At 45.6% G+C, this 15,460-nt stretch overlaps 1 protein-coding gene across 1 annotated transcript in view; it reads left to right on the top strand.

Moving 5' to 3' along the window:
* LOC106593626 (SH3 and multiple ankyrin repeat domains protein 1) overlaps positions 1-15,460 on the top strand; it is a gene marked incomplete at its 3' end in the record, with an annotated part of 86,682 nt that overhangs the window by 45,065 nt on the left and 26,157 nt on the right. Inside the window, exons 3-7 of the mRNA XM_045716066.1 lie at positions 4,014-4,217; positions 11,201-11,272; positions 12,611-12,719; positions 13,477-13,631; positions 14,021-14,188. Coding sequence (XP_045572022.1) covers positions 4,014-4,217; positions 11,201-11,272; positions 12,611-12,719; positions 13,477-13,631; positions 14,021-14,188 — 708 coding nt within the window. The remainder of the gene's footprint in view (positions 1-4,013; positions 4,218-11,200; positions 11,273-12,610; positions 12,720-13,476; positions 13,632-14,020; positions 14,189-15,460) is intronic.

Here is a 15,460-nt window from a genome sequence, read left to right as displayed (position 1 = left end):
ACTGCATTTCTGTACGATTTAAAAACTCTAAATTGCTATTTTGAGAACAGCAAAAACAAGCAAAAAGGACCCAGCCATTATCGCCTGAGTTGCTCTAGCTTCATTCACCTCAGTCCATCTACAAACATATAGCCTATTAGCAATACAGTTAGCCACATTAACTCATCTACAAACATATAGCCTATTAGCAATACAGTTAGCCGCATTAACTCATCTACAAACATATAGCCTATTAGCAATACAGTTAGCCTCATTAACTCATCTACAAACATATAGCCTATTAGCAATACAGTTAGCCTCATTAACTCATCTACAAACATATAGCCTATTAGCAATACAGTCAGCCTCATTAACTCATCTACAAACATATAGCCTATTAGCAATACAGTTAGCCTCATTAACTAATCTACAAACATATAGCCTATTAGCAATACAGTTAGCCACATTAACTCATCTACAAACATATAGCCTATTAGCAATACAGTTAGCCTCATTAACTCATCTACAAACATATAGCCTATTAGCAATACAGTTAGCCGCAATAACTCATCTACAAACATATAGCTTATTAGCAATACAGTTAGCCACAATAACTCATCTACAGACATATAGCCTATTAGCAATACAGGTAGCCGCAACTCATCTACAAACATATAGCCTATTAGCAATACAGTTAGCCGCATTAACTCATCTACAAACATATAGCCTATTAGCAATACAGTTAGCCGCAATAACTCATCTACAGACATATAGCCTATTAGCAATACAGTTAGCCTCATTAACTCATCTACAAACATATAGCCTATTAGCAATACAGTTAGCCTCATTAACTCATCTACAAACATATAGCCTATTAGCAATACAGTTAGCCGCAATAACTCATCTACAAACATATAGCCTATTAGCAATACAGTCAGCCTCATTAACTCATCTACAAACATATAGCCTATTAGCAATACAGTTAGCCGCATTAACACATCTACAAACATATAGCCTATTAGCAATACAGTTAGGCTCATTAACTCATCTACAAACATATAGCCTATTAGCAATACAGTTAGCCGCATTAACTCATCTACAAACATATAGCCTATTAGCAATACAGTTAGCCGCATTAACTAATCTACAAACATATAGCCTATTAGCAATACAGTTAGCCGCATTAACTAATCTACAAACATATAGCCTATTAGCAATACAGTTAGCCGCATTAACTAATCTACAAACATATAGCCTATTAGCAATACAGTTAGCCGCATTAACTAATCTACAAACATATAGCCTATTAGCAATACAGTTAGCCGCATTAACTCACATTAATTCAGCACCGGGATTAAAAACATACAGAGGGATCTGTTAGCAGAAAAAGTACTTTATTAGCAAAAGGTAAACAGATTTACAGATTTTTAGATTTTTTCCTGCAATTCCACACATTTGCCATGACTTATACCATGTTAATATGATATCTGAGTGAGAGTGACTTACAAAATCAATGGGGTCCCTTTGGAGGTCAGGGCCCCTGGGAAAGTGCCCTGCGTGCCCAGTTGGTAATTCAACCATGATTACTTTAGATGGCTGGCTAGACTAAGTAGATTCATTTATCAATCTAAAAAATGTTAACAGATATGGACTAATTGAGTGACTGTGAGTGTGGGACAGGAAGGGAAACTGCTGATGAACAACCACGTTTTGAAATGTCTTGTGTATTCTACTATTCTAATTCTCAACAGTAAGTTGAGACCACGACTGAGTTCCCAAAATATATATTTTTCAAATTCTGAAAAATTGCAAAGATCCGGACCTCGGTGTCTTCATATGTAGCTACGGCCCTGACTGCAATATGAGTGTAAAAGAGAGAAGTGGCAGTCAATATGGACTGTTGTCACTTATTGTCACTTATTGGCCTGTAAGCTGCCTCAACCTACAGCTAGTTGTTAGTCTATAATACTGAATCAATAACAGTAAGTCAGAAGCAGTCAGACTCAGAAGCAGAGATGTCTTCCTGTCTGTTAGAAGTCCGTAAAGAGTTAGTCTGGAGTGGAGGGCTCAGGAGAGAGTTCAATGAGTCATATCAACTAATCAGTAGCTAAATGGACCAATCAGGTTGCTTGTTCAGTGGTCCACCCGTTCCTCTTCTCCCACCTGCTTTGGTGTTGAGCAGAACCTCTCCTGTCTTAAACAAATGTGCTAATGCCCCTAAGATTAACTGCAGAATTAAAATGTATATGTCAAATCTTTTCTAACGCCCTGGCCATAGAGAGGGGTTTTTGTTCTTTATTTTGGTTAGGCCAGGGTGTTACATTGGGTGGGCGTTCTATGTTCCTTTCTCTATGTGGTGGATGGGTTAATAAAACATTTAAAAAATGTAAAAGCAGAATTACAGTAATTATACAGAGTGTCATAATAATTGAAACAATAATGATGGTGATTATGGGAATATTCTTCATGCATTATGCTGTATTGATAAACTTTGTCCTCCTCCTCAATGATCTCAGGTTATATTTAGCTTCCCTAGCTTGCATTCTGTTTGCGTGTGTGTTGTTTGATGGGACTGAGTGTTAATTGTAGTGTGTGATTGAATGTACATGTTGGTGCAGTATGTCAGCATGTGTGGAAGAAACGATCTATTGCATGCTGACATACCTACTCATCCTCTCTCTTTTACTCTCCCTTTCAATGTCTCTCTTTCTCATCTCTCTTTCTCTCTCACTCCCTCCCTCCCTCCCTCTCTATATCCCTCCCTCTCTCCCTCTCTCTCCCTCTCTCATACATAAACCCTTTCCTCCCCCTGACTCCACCTCTCTCGTTCTCCAACTCACTGTAAAACACACACACACACACAGGCACGGGCACTCTCTCACTTTATCCCATAGTTCCCCATCTCCAAGGGAACACAGGGATGTCTCTATGGCAACAAGGAGCTTGCTCCACTAATGAACTGGTTGCCATAGTGATTCGGTTGGCTGTGCACAAACCCAGACTGAATAAAAGAGAGGGAGAGAGACATGTTACACCTCTGTACAGTATTTCATGCTCACTCTCTCCCTCTCCCTCACACACACACACACACACACACACACACACACACACACACACACACACACACACACACACACACACACACACACACACACACACACACACACACACACACACACACACACACACACACACACACACACACACACACATAGCCAGACAGACAGAGAGAGAGTGTGTGAGACAGCCAGTGAGGGAGAGATTAAGACAGAAAGAGAGAGTTAAACACGTTAGTGAGATGTATTGAACCGTGGAGGATACATCCATGCATGCAGAAGCAGCAAGAAATCCAGCTGCTCTCCAGAAGGACCAATCACACAGCTGCTTCAAGGTCAGGGGAATGGCCTGCTCTACCTCAGCCTCAGCCCAGACTCACACCAGAGAGAGAGAGAAAGAGAGGAAGACTGTTTGATTCATGATCTACAGAAACAGATTAAGGACCTTCTCTCTCCAATGCTAACTGTGCCCATATGATACAGCACAGTCAAACATTCTATTCATCTCACCATACAGGAGCTCACTGGTCAGAGGAGACAGTACAATCAGCCATTCAGATCTCCTTACTGTATAAAACCATACACATCACTGGTCCCTGTGGTGGACTCACAATGTCTCTCCCTAGTGGTTCAGAATGATAATAACAGCAGTACTGCAGCGAGGAGCGGTTCTCCACTTCTGACAGACACACTAATACTGCACCAGAACCCTTCCCTCAGTCCAGACTGTTAAGTTGCTGACACTTTTGTACTTTACAGTTCAATGCTTTCCTTTTCCTCTCTTTTCTTCTTTAGTGTTTTCATCTAAACCCCAACTACCCCCCTCTCTCCACCCTCTATCTCTTCTCTATAAGCACCACCATTGAACCCTCTCTCTCTCTCTCCTTCTCTCTCTCTCCCTCCCTCCCTCTCTCTCCCTCTCTCTCTCCCTCTCTCTCCCTCCCTCCCTCCCTCTCTCTCTCCCCGTCTCCTCTGCAGAAGTGTTTGCGGTTCAACCCGGATGCGACCGTTTGGAAGGCCAAGCAGCAGGTGCTGTGTTCTCTGACCGATTCGTTGCGGGACGTGTTGAACTACGGTTTGTTCCAACCAGCCACCGAAGGCCATGACGCCAAGTTCCTGGAGGAGGAGAAGATGCTGAGAGAGTACCCACAATCCTTTGAGAAGGGGGTACCATATCTGGAGGTATATACAGCCTGGATGTAAGGTTACACTGTAAGATTACTCTGTGGGTTACTCTGTAAGGTTACACTGTAAGATTACTCTGTGGGTTACTCTGTAAGGTTACACTGTAAGATTACTCTGTGGGTTACTCTGTAAGGTTACACTGTAAGGTTACTCTTACTCTGTGGGTTACTCTGTAAGGTTACTCTCACTCTGTGGGTTAATCTGTAAGGTTACTCTGTAAGGTTACTCTTACTCTGTGGGTTACTCTGTGGGCTACTCTCACTCTGTGGGTTACTCTGTAAGGTTACTCTCACTCTGTGGGTTACTCTGTAAGGTTAATCTCACTCTGTGTGTTAATCTGTAAGGTTACTCTGTAAGGTTACTCTTACTCTGTGGGTTACTCTGTGGGCTACTCTTACTCTGTAAGGTTACTCTGTAAGGTTACTCTGTGGGTTACTCTCACTCTGTGGGTTACTCTGTAAGGTTACTCTGTACGGTTACTCTCACTCTGTGGGTTACTCTGTAAGGTTACTCTGTGGGTTACTCTCACTCTGGGGGTTACTCTGTAAGGTTACTCTGTAAGGTTACTCTGTAAGGTTACTCTGTGGGCTACTCTCACTCTGTGGGTTACTCTGTAAGGTTACTCTGTAAGGTTACTCTCACTCTGTGGGTTACTCTGTGGGTTACTCTCACTCTGTGGGTTACTCTGTAAGGTTACTCTGTAAGGTTACTCTCACTCTGTGGGTTACTCTGTTAGGTTACTCTGTAAGGTTACTCTCACTCTGTGGGTTACTCTGTAAGGTTACTCTGTGGGCTACTCTCACTCTGTGGGTTACTCTGTAAGGTTACTCTGTGGGATACTCTCACTCTGTGGGTTACTCTGTAAGGTTACTCTCACTCTGTGGGCTACTCTGTAAGGTTACTATGTAAGGTTACTCTCACTCTGTGGGTTACTCTGTAAGGTTACTCTGTGGGCTACTCTCACTGTGGGTTACTCTGTAAGGTTACTCTGTAAGGTTACTCTCACTCTGTGGGTTACTCTGTAAGGTTACTCTGTGGGTTACTCTCACTCTGTGGGTTACTCTGTAAGGTTACTCTGTGGGCTACTCTCACTCTGTGGGTTACTCTGTAAGGTTACTCTCACTCTGTGGGCTACTCTGTAAGGTTACTATGTAAGGTTACTCTCACTCTGTGGGTTACTCTGTAAGGTTACTCTCACTCTGTGGGTTACTCTGTGGGTTACTCTCACTCTGTGGGTTACTCTGTTAGGTTACTCTGTAAGGTTACTCTCACTCTGTGGGTTACTCTGTAAGGTTACTATGTAAGGTTACTCTCACTCTGTGGGTTACTCTGTAAGGTTACTCTGTACGGTTACTCTCATTCTGTGGGTTACTCTGTACGGTTACTCTGTGGGTTACTCTCACTCTGTGGGTTACTCTGTATGGTTACTTGGTAAGGTTACTCTCACTCTGTGGGTTACTCTGTAAGGTTACTCTGTAAGGTTACTCTGTAAGGTTACTCTCACTCTGTGGGTTACTCTGTAAGGTTACTCTCACTCTGTGGGTTACTCTCACTCTGTGGGTTACTCTGTAAGGTTACTCTGTGGGCTACTCTCACTCTGTGGGTTACTCTGTAAGGTTACTCTCCCTCTGTGGGTTACTCTGTTAGGTTACTCTGTAAGGTTACTCTCACTCTGTGGTTTACTCTGTAAGGTTACTCTGTGGGCTACTCTCACTCTGTGGGTTACTCTGTAAGGTTACTCTGTGGGCTACTCTCACTCTGTGGGTTACTCTGTAAGGTTACTCTGTAAGGTTACTCTGTGGGCTACTCTCACTCTGTGGGTTACTCTGTAAGGTTGCTCTGTGGGTTACTCTGTAAGGTTACTCTGTGGGCTACTCTGTAAGGTTACTCTGTGGGTTACTCTGTAAGGTTACTCTGTGGGTTACTCTGTAAGGTTACTCTGTAAGGTTACTCTGTAAGGTTACTCTGTAAGGTTACTCTCACTCTGTGGGTTATTCTGTAAGGTTACTCTGTAAGGTTACTCTCACTCTGTGGGTTACTCTGTAAGGTTACTCTCACTCTGTGGGCTACTCTCACTCTGTGGGTTACTCTGTAAGGTTACTCTGTGGGCTACTCTCACTCTGTGGGATACTCTGTAAGGTTACTCTATGGGTTATTCTGTAAGGTTACTCTGTGGGTTACTCTGTAAGGTTACTCTGTGGGCTGCTCTCACTCTGTGGGTTACTCTGTAAGGTTACTCTGTGGGTTACTCTGTAAGGTTACTCTGTGGGTTACTATGTAAGGTTACTCTGTGGGTTACTCTGTAAGGTTACTCTGTGGGCTACTCTGTAAGGTTACTCTGTGGGTTACTCTGTAAGGTTACTCTGTGGGTTACTCTGTAAGGTTACTCTGTGGGTTACTCTGTAAGGTTACTCTGTGGGCTACTCTGTAAGGTTACTCTGTGGGTTACTCTGTAAGGTTACTCTGTGGGTTACTCTGTGGGCTACTCTGTAAGGTTACTCTGTGGGTTATTCTGTATGGTTACTCTGTGGGCTACTCTGTAAGGTTACTCTGTGGGCTAATCTGTAAGGTTACTCTGTGGGCTACTCTGTAAGGTTACTCTGTGGGCTACTCTGTAAGGTTACTCTGTGGGTTACTCTGTAAGGTTACTCTGTGGGCTACTCTGTAAGGTTACTCTGTGGGCTACTCTGTAAGGTTACTCTGTGGGCTACTCTGTAAGGTTACTCTGTGGGTTACTCTGTATGGTTACTCTGTGGGCTACTCTGTAAGGTTACTCTGTGGGCTACTCTGTAAGGTTACTCTGTGGGCTACTCTGTAAGGTTACTCTGTGGGTTACTCTGTATGGTTACTCTGTGGGCTACTCTCACTCTGTGGGTTACTCTGTAAGGTTACTCTGTGGGTTACTCTGTGGGTTACTCTGTATGGTTACTCTGTGGGTTATTCTGTAAGGTTACTCTGTAAGGTTACTCTGTGGGCTACTCTGTATGGTTACTCTGTGGGCTACTCTCACTCTGTGGGTTACTCTGTAAGGTTACTCTGTGGGTTACTCTGTGGGTTACTCTGTGGGCTACTCTGTGGGTTACTCTGTAAGGTTACTCTGTGGGCTACTCTGTATGGTTACTCTGTGGGTTATTCTGTAAGGTCACTCTGTAAGGTTACTCTGTGGGCTACTCTGTATGGTTACTCTGTGGGTTATTCTGTAAGGTTACTCTGTAAGGTTACTCTGTGGGCTACTCTGTATGGTTACTCTGTGGGCTACTCTGTAAGGTTACTCTGTGGGTTATTCTGTAAGGTTACTCTGTGGGCTAGTCTGTAAGGTTACTCTGTGGGCTACTCTGTAAGGTTACTCTGTGGGCTACTCTGTAAGGTTACTCTGTGGGCTATTCTGTAAGGTTACTCTGTGGGCTACTCTGTAAGGTTACTCTGTGGGCTACTCTGTATGGTTACTCTGTGGGTTACTCTGTATGGTTACTCTGTGGGTTACTCTGTATGGTTACTCTGTGGGCTACTCTGTATGGTTACTCTGTGGGCTACTCTGTATGGTTACTCTGTGGGTTATTCTGTATGGTTACTCTGTGGGCTACTCTGTAAGGTTACTCTGTGGGTTACTCTGTAAGGTTACTCTGTGGGCTACTCTGTATGGTTACTCTGTGGGCTACTCTGTAAGGTTACTCTGTGGGCTACTCTGTATGGTTACTCTGTGGGCTACTCTGTATGGTTACTCTGTGGGCTACTCTGTATGGTTACTCTGTGGGCTACTCTGTATGGTTACTCTGTGGGCTACTCTGTAAGGTTACTCTGTGGGCTACTCTGTATGGTTACTCTGTGGGCTACTCTGTATGGTTACTCTGTGGGCTACTCTGTGGTTACTCTGTGGGCTACTCTGTATGGTTACTCTGTGGGCTACTCTGTAAGGTTACTCTGTGGGCTACTCTGTATGGTTACTCTGTGGGCTACTCTGTAAGGTTACTCTGTGGGCTACTCTGTATGGTTACTCTGTGGGCTACTCTGTAAGGTTACTCTGTGGGCTACTCTGTATGGTTACTCTGTGGGCTACTCTGTATGGTTACTCTGTGGGCTACTCTGTATGGTTACTCTGTGGGCTACTCTGTATGGTTACTCTGTGGGCTACTCTGTATGGTTACTCTGTGGGCTACTCTGTATGGTTACTCTGTGGGCTACTCTGTATGGTTACTCTGTGGGCTACTCTGTATGGTTACTCTGTGGGCTACTCTGTATGGTTACTCTGTGGGCTACTCTGTATGGTTACTCTGTGGGCTACTCTGTAAGGTTACTCTGTGGGCTACTCTGTATGGTTACTCTGTGGGTTACTCTGTATGGTTACTCTGTGGGCTACTCTGTATGGTTACTCTGTGGGCTACTCTGTAAGGTTACTCTGTATGGTTACTCTGTGGGCTACTCTGTATGGTTACTCTGTGGGCTACTCTGTAAGGTTACTCTGTATGGTTACTCTGTTGGCTACTCTGTATGGTTACTCTGTGGGCTACTCTGTAAGGTTACTCTGTATGGTTACTCTGTGGGCTACTCTGTATGGTTACTCTGTGGGCTACTCTGTATGGTTACTCTGTGGGCTACTCTGTAAGGTTACGCTGTATGGTTACTCTGTGGGCTACTCTGTATGGTTACTCTGTGGGCTACTCTGTAAGGTTACTCTGTATGGTTACTCTGTGGGTTACTCTGTATGGTTACTCTGTGGGCTACTCTGTATGGTTACTCTGTGGGCTACTCTGTATGGTTACTCTGTGGGCTACTCTGTATGGTTACTCTGTGGGCTACTCTGTATGGTTACTCTGTGGGCTACTCTGTATGGTTACTCTGTGGGCTACTCTGTATGGTTACTCTGTGGGCTACTCTGTATGGTTACTCTGTGGGCTACTCTGTATGGTTACTCTGTGGGCTACTCTGTATGGTTACTCTGTGGGCTACTCTGTATGGTTACTCTGTGGGCTACTCTGTATGGTTACTCTGTGGGCTACTCTGTATGGTTACTCTGTGGGCTACTCTGTATGGTTACTCTGTGGGCTACTCTGTAAGGTTACTCTGTGGGCTACTCTGTATGGTTACTCTGTGGGCTACTCTGTATGGTTACTCTGTGGGCTACTCTGTATGGTTACTCTGTGGGCTACTCTGTATGGTTACTCTGTGGTTTACTCTGTATGGTTACTCTGTGGGCTACTCTGTATGGTTATTCTGTGGGCTACTCTGTAAGGTTACTCTGTATGGTTACTCTGTGGGTTATTCTGTAAGGTTACTCTGTAAGGTTACTCTGTAAGGTTACTCTGTATGGTTACTCTGTGGGTTATTCTGTAAGGTTACTCTGTAAGGTTACTCTGTAAGGTTACTCTGTAAGGTTACTCTGTATGGTTACTCTGTGGGCTACTCTGTATGGTTACTCTGTGGGCTACTCTGTAAGGTTACTCTGTGGGTTACTCTGTATGGTTACTCTGTGGGCTACTCTGTATGGTTACTCTGTATGGTTACTCTGTGGGCTACTCTGTATGGTTACTCTGTGGGCTACTCTGTAAGGTTACTCTGTGGGTTACTCTGTATGGTTACTCTGTGGGCTACTCTGTATGCTTACTCTGTGGGCTACTCTGTATGGTTACTCTGTGGGCTACTCTGTATGGTTACTCTGTATGGTTACTCTGTGGGCTACTCTGTATGGTTACTCTGTGGGCTACTCTGTATGGTTACTCTGTGGGCTACTCTGTATGGTTACTCTGTATGGTTACTCTGTGGGCTACTCTGTATGGTTACTCTGTGGGCTACTCTGTAAGGTTACTCTGTGGGTTACTCTGTATGGTTACTCTGTGGGCTACTCTGTAAGGTTACTCTGTATGGTTACTCTGTGGGTTACTCTGTATGGTTACTCTGTATGGTTACTCTGTGGGCTACTCTGTATGGTTACTCTGTGGGCTACTCTGTAAGGTTACTCTGTATGGTTACTCTGTATGGTTACTCTGTGGGCTACTCTGTATGGTTACTCTGTGGGCTACTCTGTATGGTTACTCTGTGGGCTACTCTGTATGGTTACTCTGTGGGCTACTCTGTAAGGTTACTCTGTATGGTTACTCTGTATGGTTACTCTGTGGGCTACTCTGTAAGGTTACTCTGTATGGTTACTCTGTGGGCTACTCTGTGGGCTACTCTGTGGGCTACTCTCACTCTGTGGCTGGAAACTGTAGTGTAAACCTGTGCCGTTTCTTTCTTTTTTTTCTTTTTTCGTTGAGAGAGGAGGAAGAGGAAGAGGGAAGTTATGGGTAAACTAGATAAAGCATCATTTTGCAATACATCTGCAGGCTCCATCATGTGGATCTAGGCCAAAAGCTGAGAGAATTGAGGACAAAAGGCCTTCCAGTCAGGATTAACTCTCTCTGTTCTCTCTCTCCTCTGTCTCTCTCTGTCTTTCTCTCTGTTCTCTCTCTCTCTGTCTCTCTCTGTTTCTCTCTCTCTCTCTCTCTCTGTTTTCTCTCTCTCTCTGTCTCTCTCTGTCTCTCTCTGTTTCTCTCTCTCTCTCTCTCTCTCTCTGTTTTCTCTCTCTCTCTGTTCTCTCTGTCTCTCTGTTTCTCTCTCTCTCTCTGTTTTCTCTCTCTCTCTGTCTCTCTCTGTCTCTCTCTGTTTCTCGCTCTCTCTCTGTCTCTCTCTGTTTCTCTCTCTCTCTCTCTGTCTCTCTCTCTCTCTCTCTGTTCTCTCTCTCTCTCTGTCTCTCTCTCTCTCTGTTCTCTCTCTCTCTCTGTTTCTCTCTCTCTCTCTGTTCTCTCTCTCTCTCTGTCTCTCTCTGTTCTCTCTCTCTCTCTGTTTCTCTCTCTCTCTCTCTCTGTTCTCTCTCTCTCTCTCTGTCTCTCTCTGTTCTCTCTCTCTCTCTGTTTCTCTCTCTCTCTCTCTCTGTTCTCTCTCTCTCTCTGTTTCTCTCTCTCTCTCTGTTCTCTCTGTCTCTCTCTGTTTCTCTCTCTCTCTAGTTTCGTTACAAGACCAGAGTGTACAAACAGACCAATCTAGATGAGAAACAGCTGGCTAAACTGCACACTAAGGTACTGGTCTGTTTCAAAGGGTGTGGCACAATGTGAGTTGTGGGTGTAAGTGTGTGTATGCATGCATGCATTGGTGCAGTATGAAGGTGTATGTGTTGGCGGGAGTGTGTGTGTATGTGTGTGCATACTTATGCGTGTGTGTGTGGGTGTGTGCACTCCTTGCGTGTCAGTGTGTGTACACGCCTTGTGTGTCTGTGTGTGTGTGCACGCATGTGTGTGTGTGAGTGAGTGGGACTGTACATCGTCTGTCTGCAGTTACAGGCCCTTGGGGCAGTCCTCCACTGTTAGCTGTGCTGTGCTTTGTGTGGCAGACAACTCCAGTATTAATGTGTCCTCCACTGTTAGCTGTGCTGTGCTTTGTGTGGCAGACAACTCCAGTATTAATGTGTCCTCCACTGTTAGCTGTGCTGTGCTTTGTGTGGCAGACAACTCCAGTATTAATGTGTCCTCCACTGTTAGCTGTGCTGTGCTTTGTGTGGCAGACAACTCCAGTATTAATGTGTCCTCCACTGTTATCTGTGCCGTGCTTTGTGTGGCAGACAACTCCAGTATTAATGTGTCCTCCACTGTTAGCTGTGCTGTGCTTTGTGTGGCAGACAACTCCAGTATTAATGTGTCCTCCACTGTTAGCTGTGCTGTGCTTTGTGTGGCAGACAACTCCAGTATTAATGTGTCCTCCACTGTTAGCTGTGCTGTGCTTTGTGTGGCAGACAACTCCAGTATTAATGTGTCCTCCACTGTTATCTGTGCTGTGCTTTGTGTGGCAGACAACTCCAGTATTAATGTGTCCTCCACTGTTATCTGTGCCGTGCTTTGTGTGGCAGACAACTCCAGTATTAATGTGTCCTCCACTGTTAGCTGTGCTGTGCTTTGTGTGGCAGACAACTCCAGTATTAATGTGTCCTCCACTGTTATCTGTGCTGTGCTTTGTGTGGCAGACAACTCCAGTATTAATGTGTCCTCCACTGTTAGCTGTGCCGTGCTTTGTGTGGCAGACAACTCCAGTATTAATGTGTCCTCCACTGTTATCTGTGCTGTGCTTTGTGTGGCAGACAACTCTAGTATTAATGTGTCCACTCTGCTCTCTGGAATGCAGCGCTGGCACACTCTTAGAAAAAAGTGTTCCGAATGGTTCTTCGGCTTTTCCTATAGGAGAACCCTTCTTGGTTCCAGGTAGAACCCTTTTGGTTCCAGGTAGAACCCTTGAACCGAAAAAGGTTCTTCAAAGGGTTCTCCTATGGGGACAGCCAAAGAACACTTTTAGGTTCTGGGTAGCAGCTTTATTTGTAGGAGTGCAGTCTCCTCATCTCTCTCTCTATCCCCTCATGCCTCTCATAGGCCAGTCTGAAGAAGTTCATGGACTACATCCAAAGTGGCTCTGTGGACAAGATGGCCAAGTTCTTGGACAAAGGGCTTGACCCCAACTACCAGGACCCTGACACGGGAGGTGAGACGCTGTCAGATGCTGTCCGCTGCCAGGGTGACCTGTGACCTCTCCTCAGTCAGTTAGCACCAATCAGCCATTTAGTCCGTCTGTCTGTCTGTCTATGTAGTCCCTGATACCTTGACCCCCTAACAAATCCTTCTTAGTGACCCATAACATTTGTGGGGCATATGGCCACTGTATTTTAGCATCCTAGAGATCATTTCCAGACCCTTCAGCCATACAACCTGTCATCTAGCTAGCAAACTGTTCATATCCAAGTTGAATTAGCTAACAGCCAAGATAGCTGTGGGAGCTATGGCTAATGGCTGTCCTCTGTAACCTCGACCTGAAAACCCCCAACACTCTCTCCAACTCTGAATCACACTTACCCAAAGCTCTATCTATCTAACACTTTATTAAAGAGGATTATAATAAGCAAAGTAGACAGTTAGTTTGAGTCTCCTTTAAGAGCCAGATAATATAACGAGGTGGGAGACAGGCAGCTACTGTTAGCAGTTTTGGGTGTGCTGCAACAGTCCTCTCACACAACAGAGCCTGCTGTCGCTGGGAGTGTGAAGTGCACTTCCACCTGGCAACACCAGGGGGCAGCAGAGAGCTCTACATCTGCCACTATCAGATAGGAGATACTGTACTACTACAGTAGACTAGAGTGACATGATGCTGTGATGTTCATGTCATAACTCCATGGCCCCACTCCTGGCTGTCTGATTAAATATATGAGCCCCTCCATTGCTCCATCTCTGTCTCTCCCCTGTAGAAACCCCCCTGACGTTGGCGGTGCAGTGTGAGCCGGGGGGAGGGGAGGCCATACGGGGGCTGGTGCTGGGAGGGGCTCATCTTGATTTCAGGTCCAAGGACGGACTCACACCTCTACACAAGGCTGTCCGCAGCCACTGCCACACAGCCTTGCTGGTAAACACACACACACCTCCTTACACTCACATCTATGGATTAAAGGAGCATGTATGGACCCACTGTGCATAGTGTCTTGTATTGAGATACAGTCATGATGTTCTTATAATGATATCACATATTTTATAGTGATATTCAACTAATCTTTTAATACACTCTTAGAAAAAAGGGTTCCAAAAAGGTTTTTCGGCTGTCCCCATAGCAGAACCCTTTTTGCTTCCAGGTAGAAGTCTTTTGGGTTCCATGTAGAACCCTCTGTGGAAAGGGAACTAAAAAGGGTTATTAAGAGGGTTCTCCTATGGGAACAGCCAAAGAAACCTTTTAGGTTGTAGATAGCACCTTCTTTCTAACAGTGTATGTATGTGTGTCTACCTGGTGTGTCCCTATAGACCTTGCTGTCTCTGGGTGCGTCTCCGGACTATAAGGACCGGCGGGGGCTGACTCCGCTCTACCACACTGTGCTGACAGGGGGCGACACCTCCTGCTGTGAGACCCTGCTCCACCACCGCGCCAAGCTGGCCGTGAGGGACGAGAACGGCTGGGATGAGACACACCAGGTAGGTTGAGGTGTAAGTCTGTGTTTGTGTGTGTGTGTATTTTTCTGTGGGGTTTAGTCTGTGTTCAAGTGTCTATGTCCATTAGCGTTTCACTGTGTTTGTGTGTATATAGGTTTGTGTGTGTGTGTATTTGTGTTAATGTCAGTGTGTAAATGTCATCTCTATATTTATGTTATCCATTCATGTCACGGTACGCCTCCCTTACCCTGATGTGTCTCTCCTGCTACTCACCCCCCTGTACCCCTCTAACCCATGATGAGGCCCGTCTCCCACCCCCCTGTACCCCTCTAACCCATGATGAGGCCCGTCTCTCACCCCCCTGTACCCCTCTAACCCATGATGAGGCCCGTCTCTCACCCCCTGTACCCCTCTAACCCATGATGAGGCCCGTCTCTCACCCCCTGTACCCCTCTAACCCATGATGAGGCCCGTCTCTCACCCCCTGTACCCCTCTAACCCATGATGAGGCCCGTCTCTCACCCCTGTACCCCTCTAACCCATGATGAGGCCCGTCTCTCACCCCCTGTACCCCTCTAACCATGATGAGGCCCGTCTCTCACCCCCCTGTACCCCTCTAACCATGATGAGGCCCGTCTCTCACCCCCTGTACCCTCTAACCCATGATGAGGCCCGTCTCTCACCCCCTGTACCCCTCTAACCATGATGAGGCCCGTCTCTCACCCCCCTGTACCCCTCTAACCATGATGAGGCCCATCTCTCATCTCCCTGTCATTCCATAGCTCAGGTATGAAGAGGACAGCAGATAGAACCCTGGAGACACACAGGTACTGTACTAACTTCCCCTCCATTTCAAATTTTTTCCCATCCTTTCATCATTATGTCTGTGTGTATTTGTGCTGTTGTCGTTGAGCATTGTCGTTGTGTATCTATGTGCGTACCTATGTGCGGATCTATGTGCGTATCTATGTGTGAGAGGCTCTGTAAGTGTGTATTCTCGCTGTTTTCTGATGTTTGTGTTGTTCCTGTTTCTCTCTCTTTTTGACAATGTATAACCCCCCTCTCTCTTTCTCCACTCTTTATTTCCTTGATCTCTATCTCCCTCTTCATTCATTTCTCTTTTCTTCACCTCTGATCGCCTGTCATCCCCCTCTCCCCACCCCTCTCTCTCTCTCTTTCTTTCTATCTCTCTCTCCCCACCTCTCTTTCTCCCCACCTCTCTCTCTCTCTCTCTCTCACTCTCTCTACCCCCATCTCTCTATCTCTCCCCACCTTTCGCACTCTCTGTCCCCCCACCTCTCTCTTTCTCCCCCC

This window comes from Salmo salar, chromosome ssa03, assembly GCF_905237065.1.
Source record: "Salmo salar chromosome ssa03, Ssal_v3.1, whole genome shotgun sequence".
Taxonomy (NCBI): Eukaryota; Metazoa; Chordata; class Actinopteri; order Salmoniformes; family Salmonidae; genus Salmo; species Salmo salar.
The sequence above is the reverse complement of the archived record's forward strand: the minus strand, read 5'-3'. Positions and strand labels throughout refer to the sequence as shown.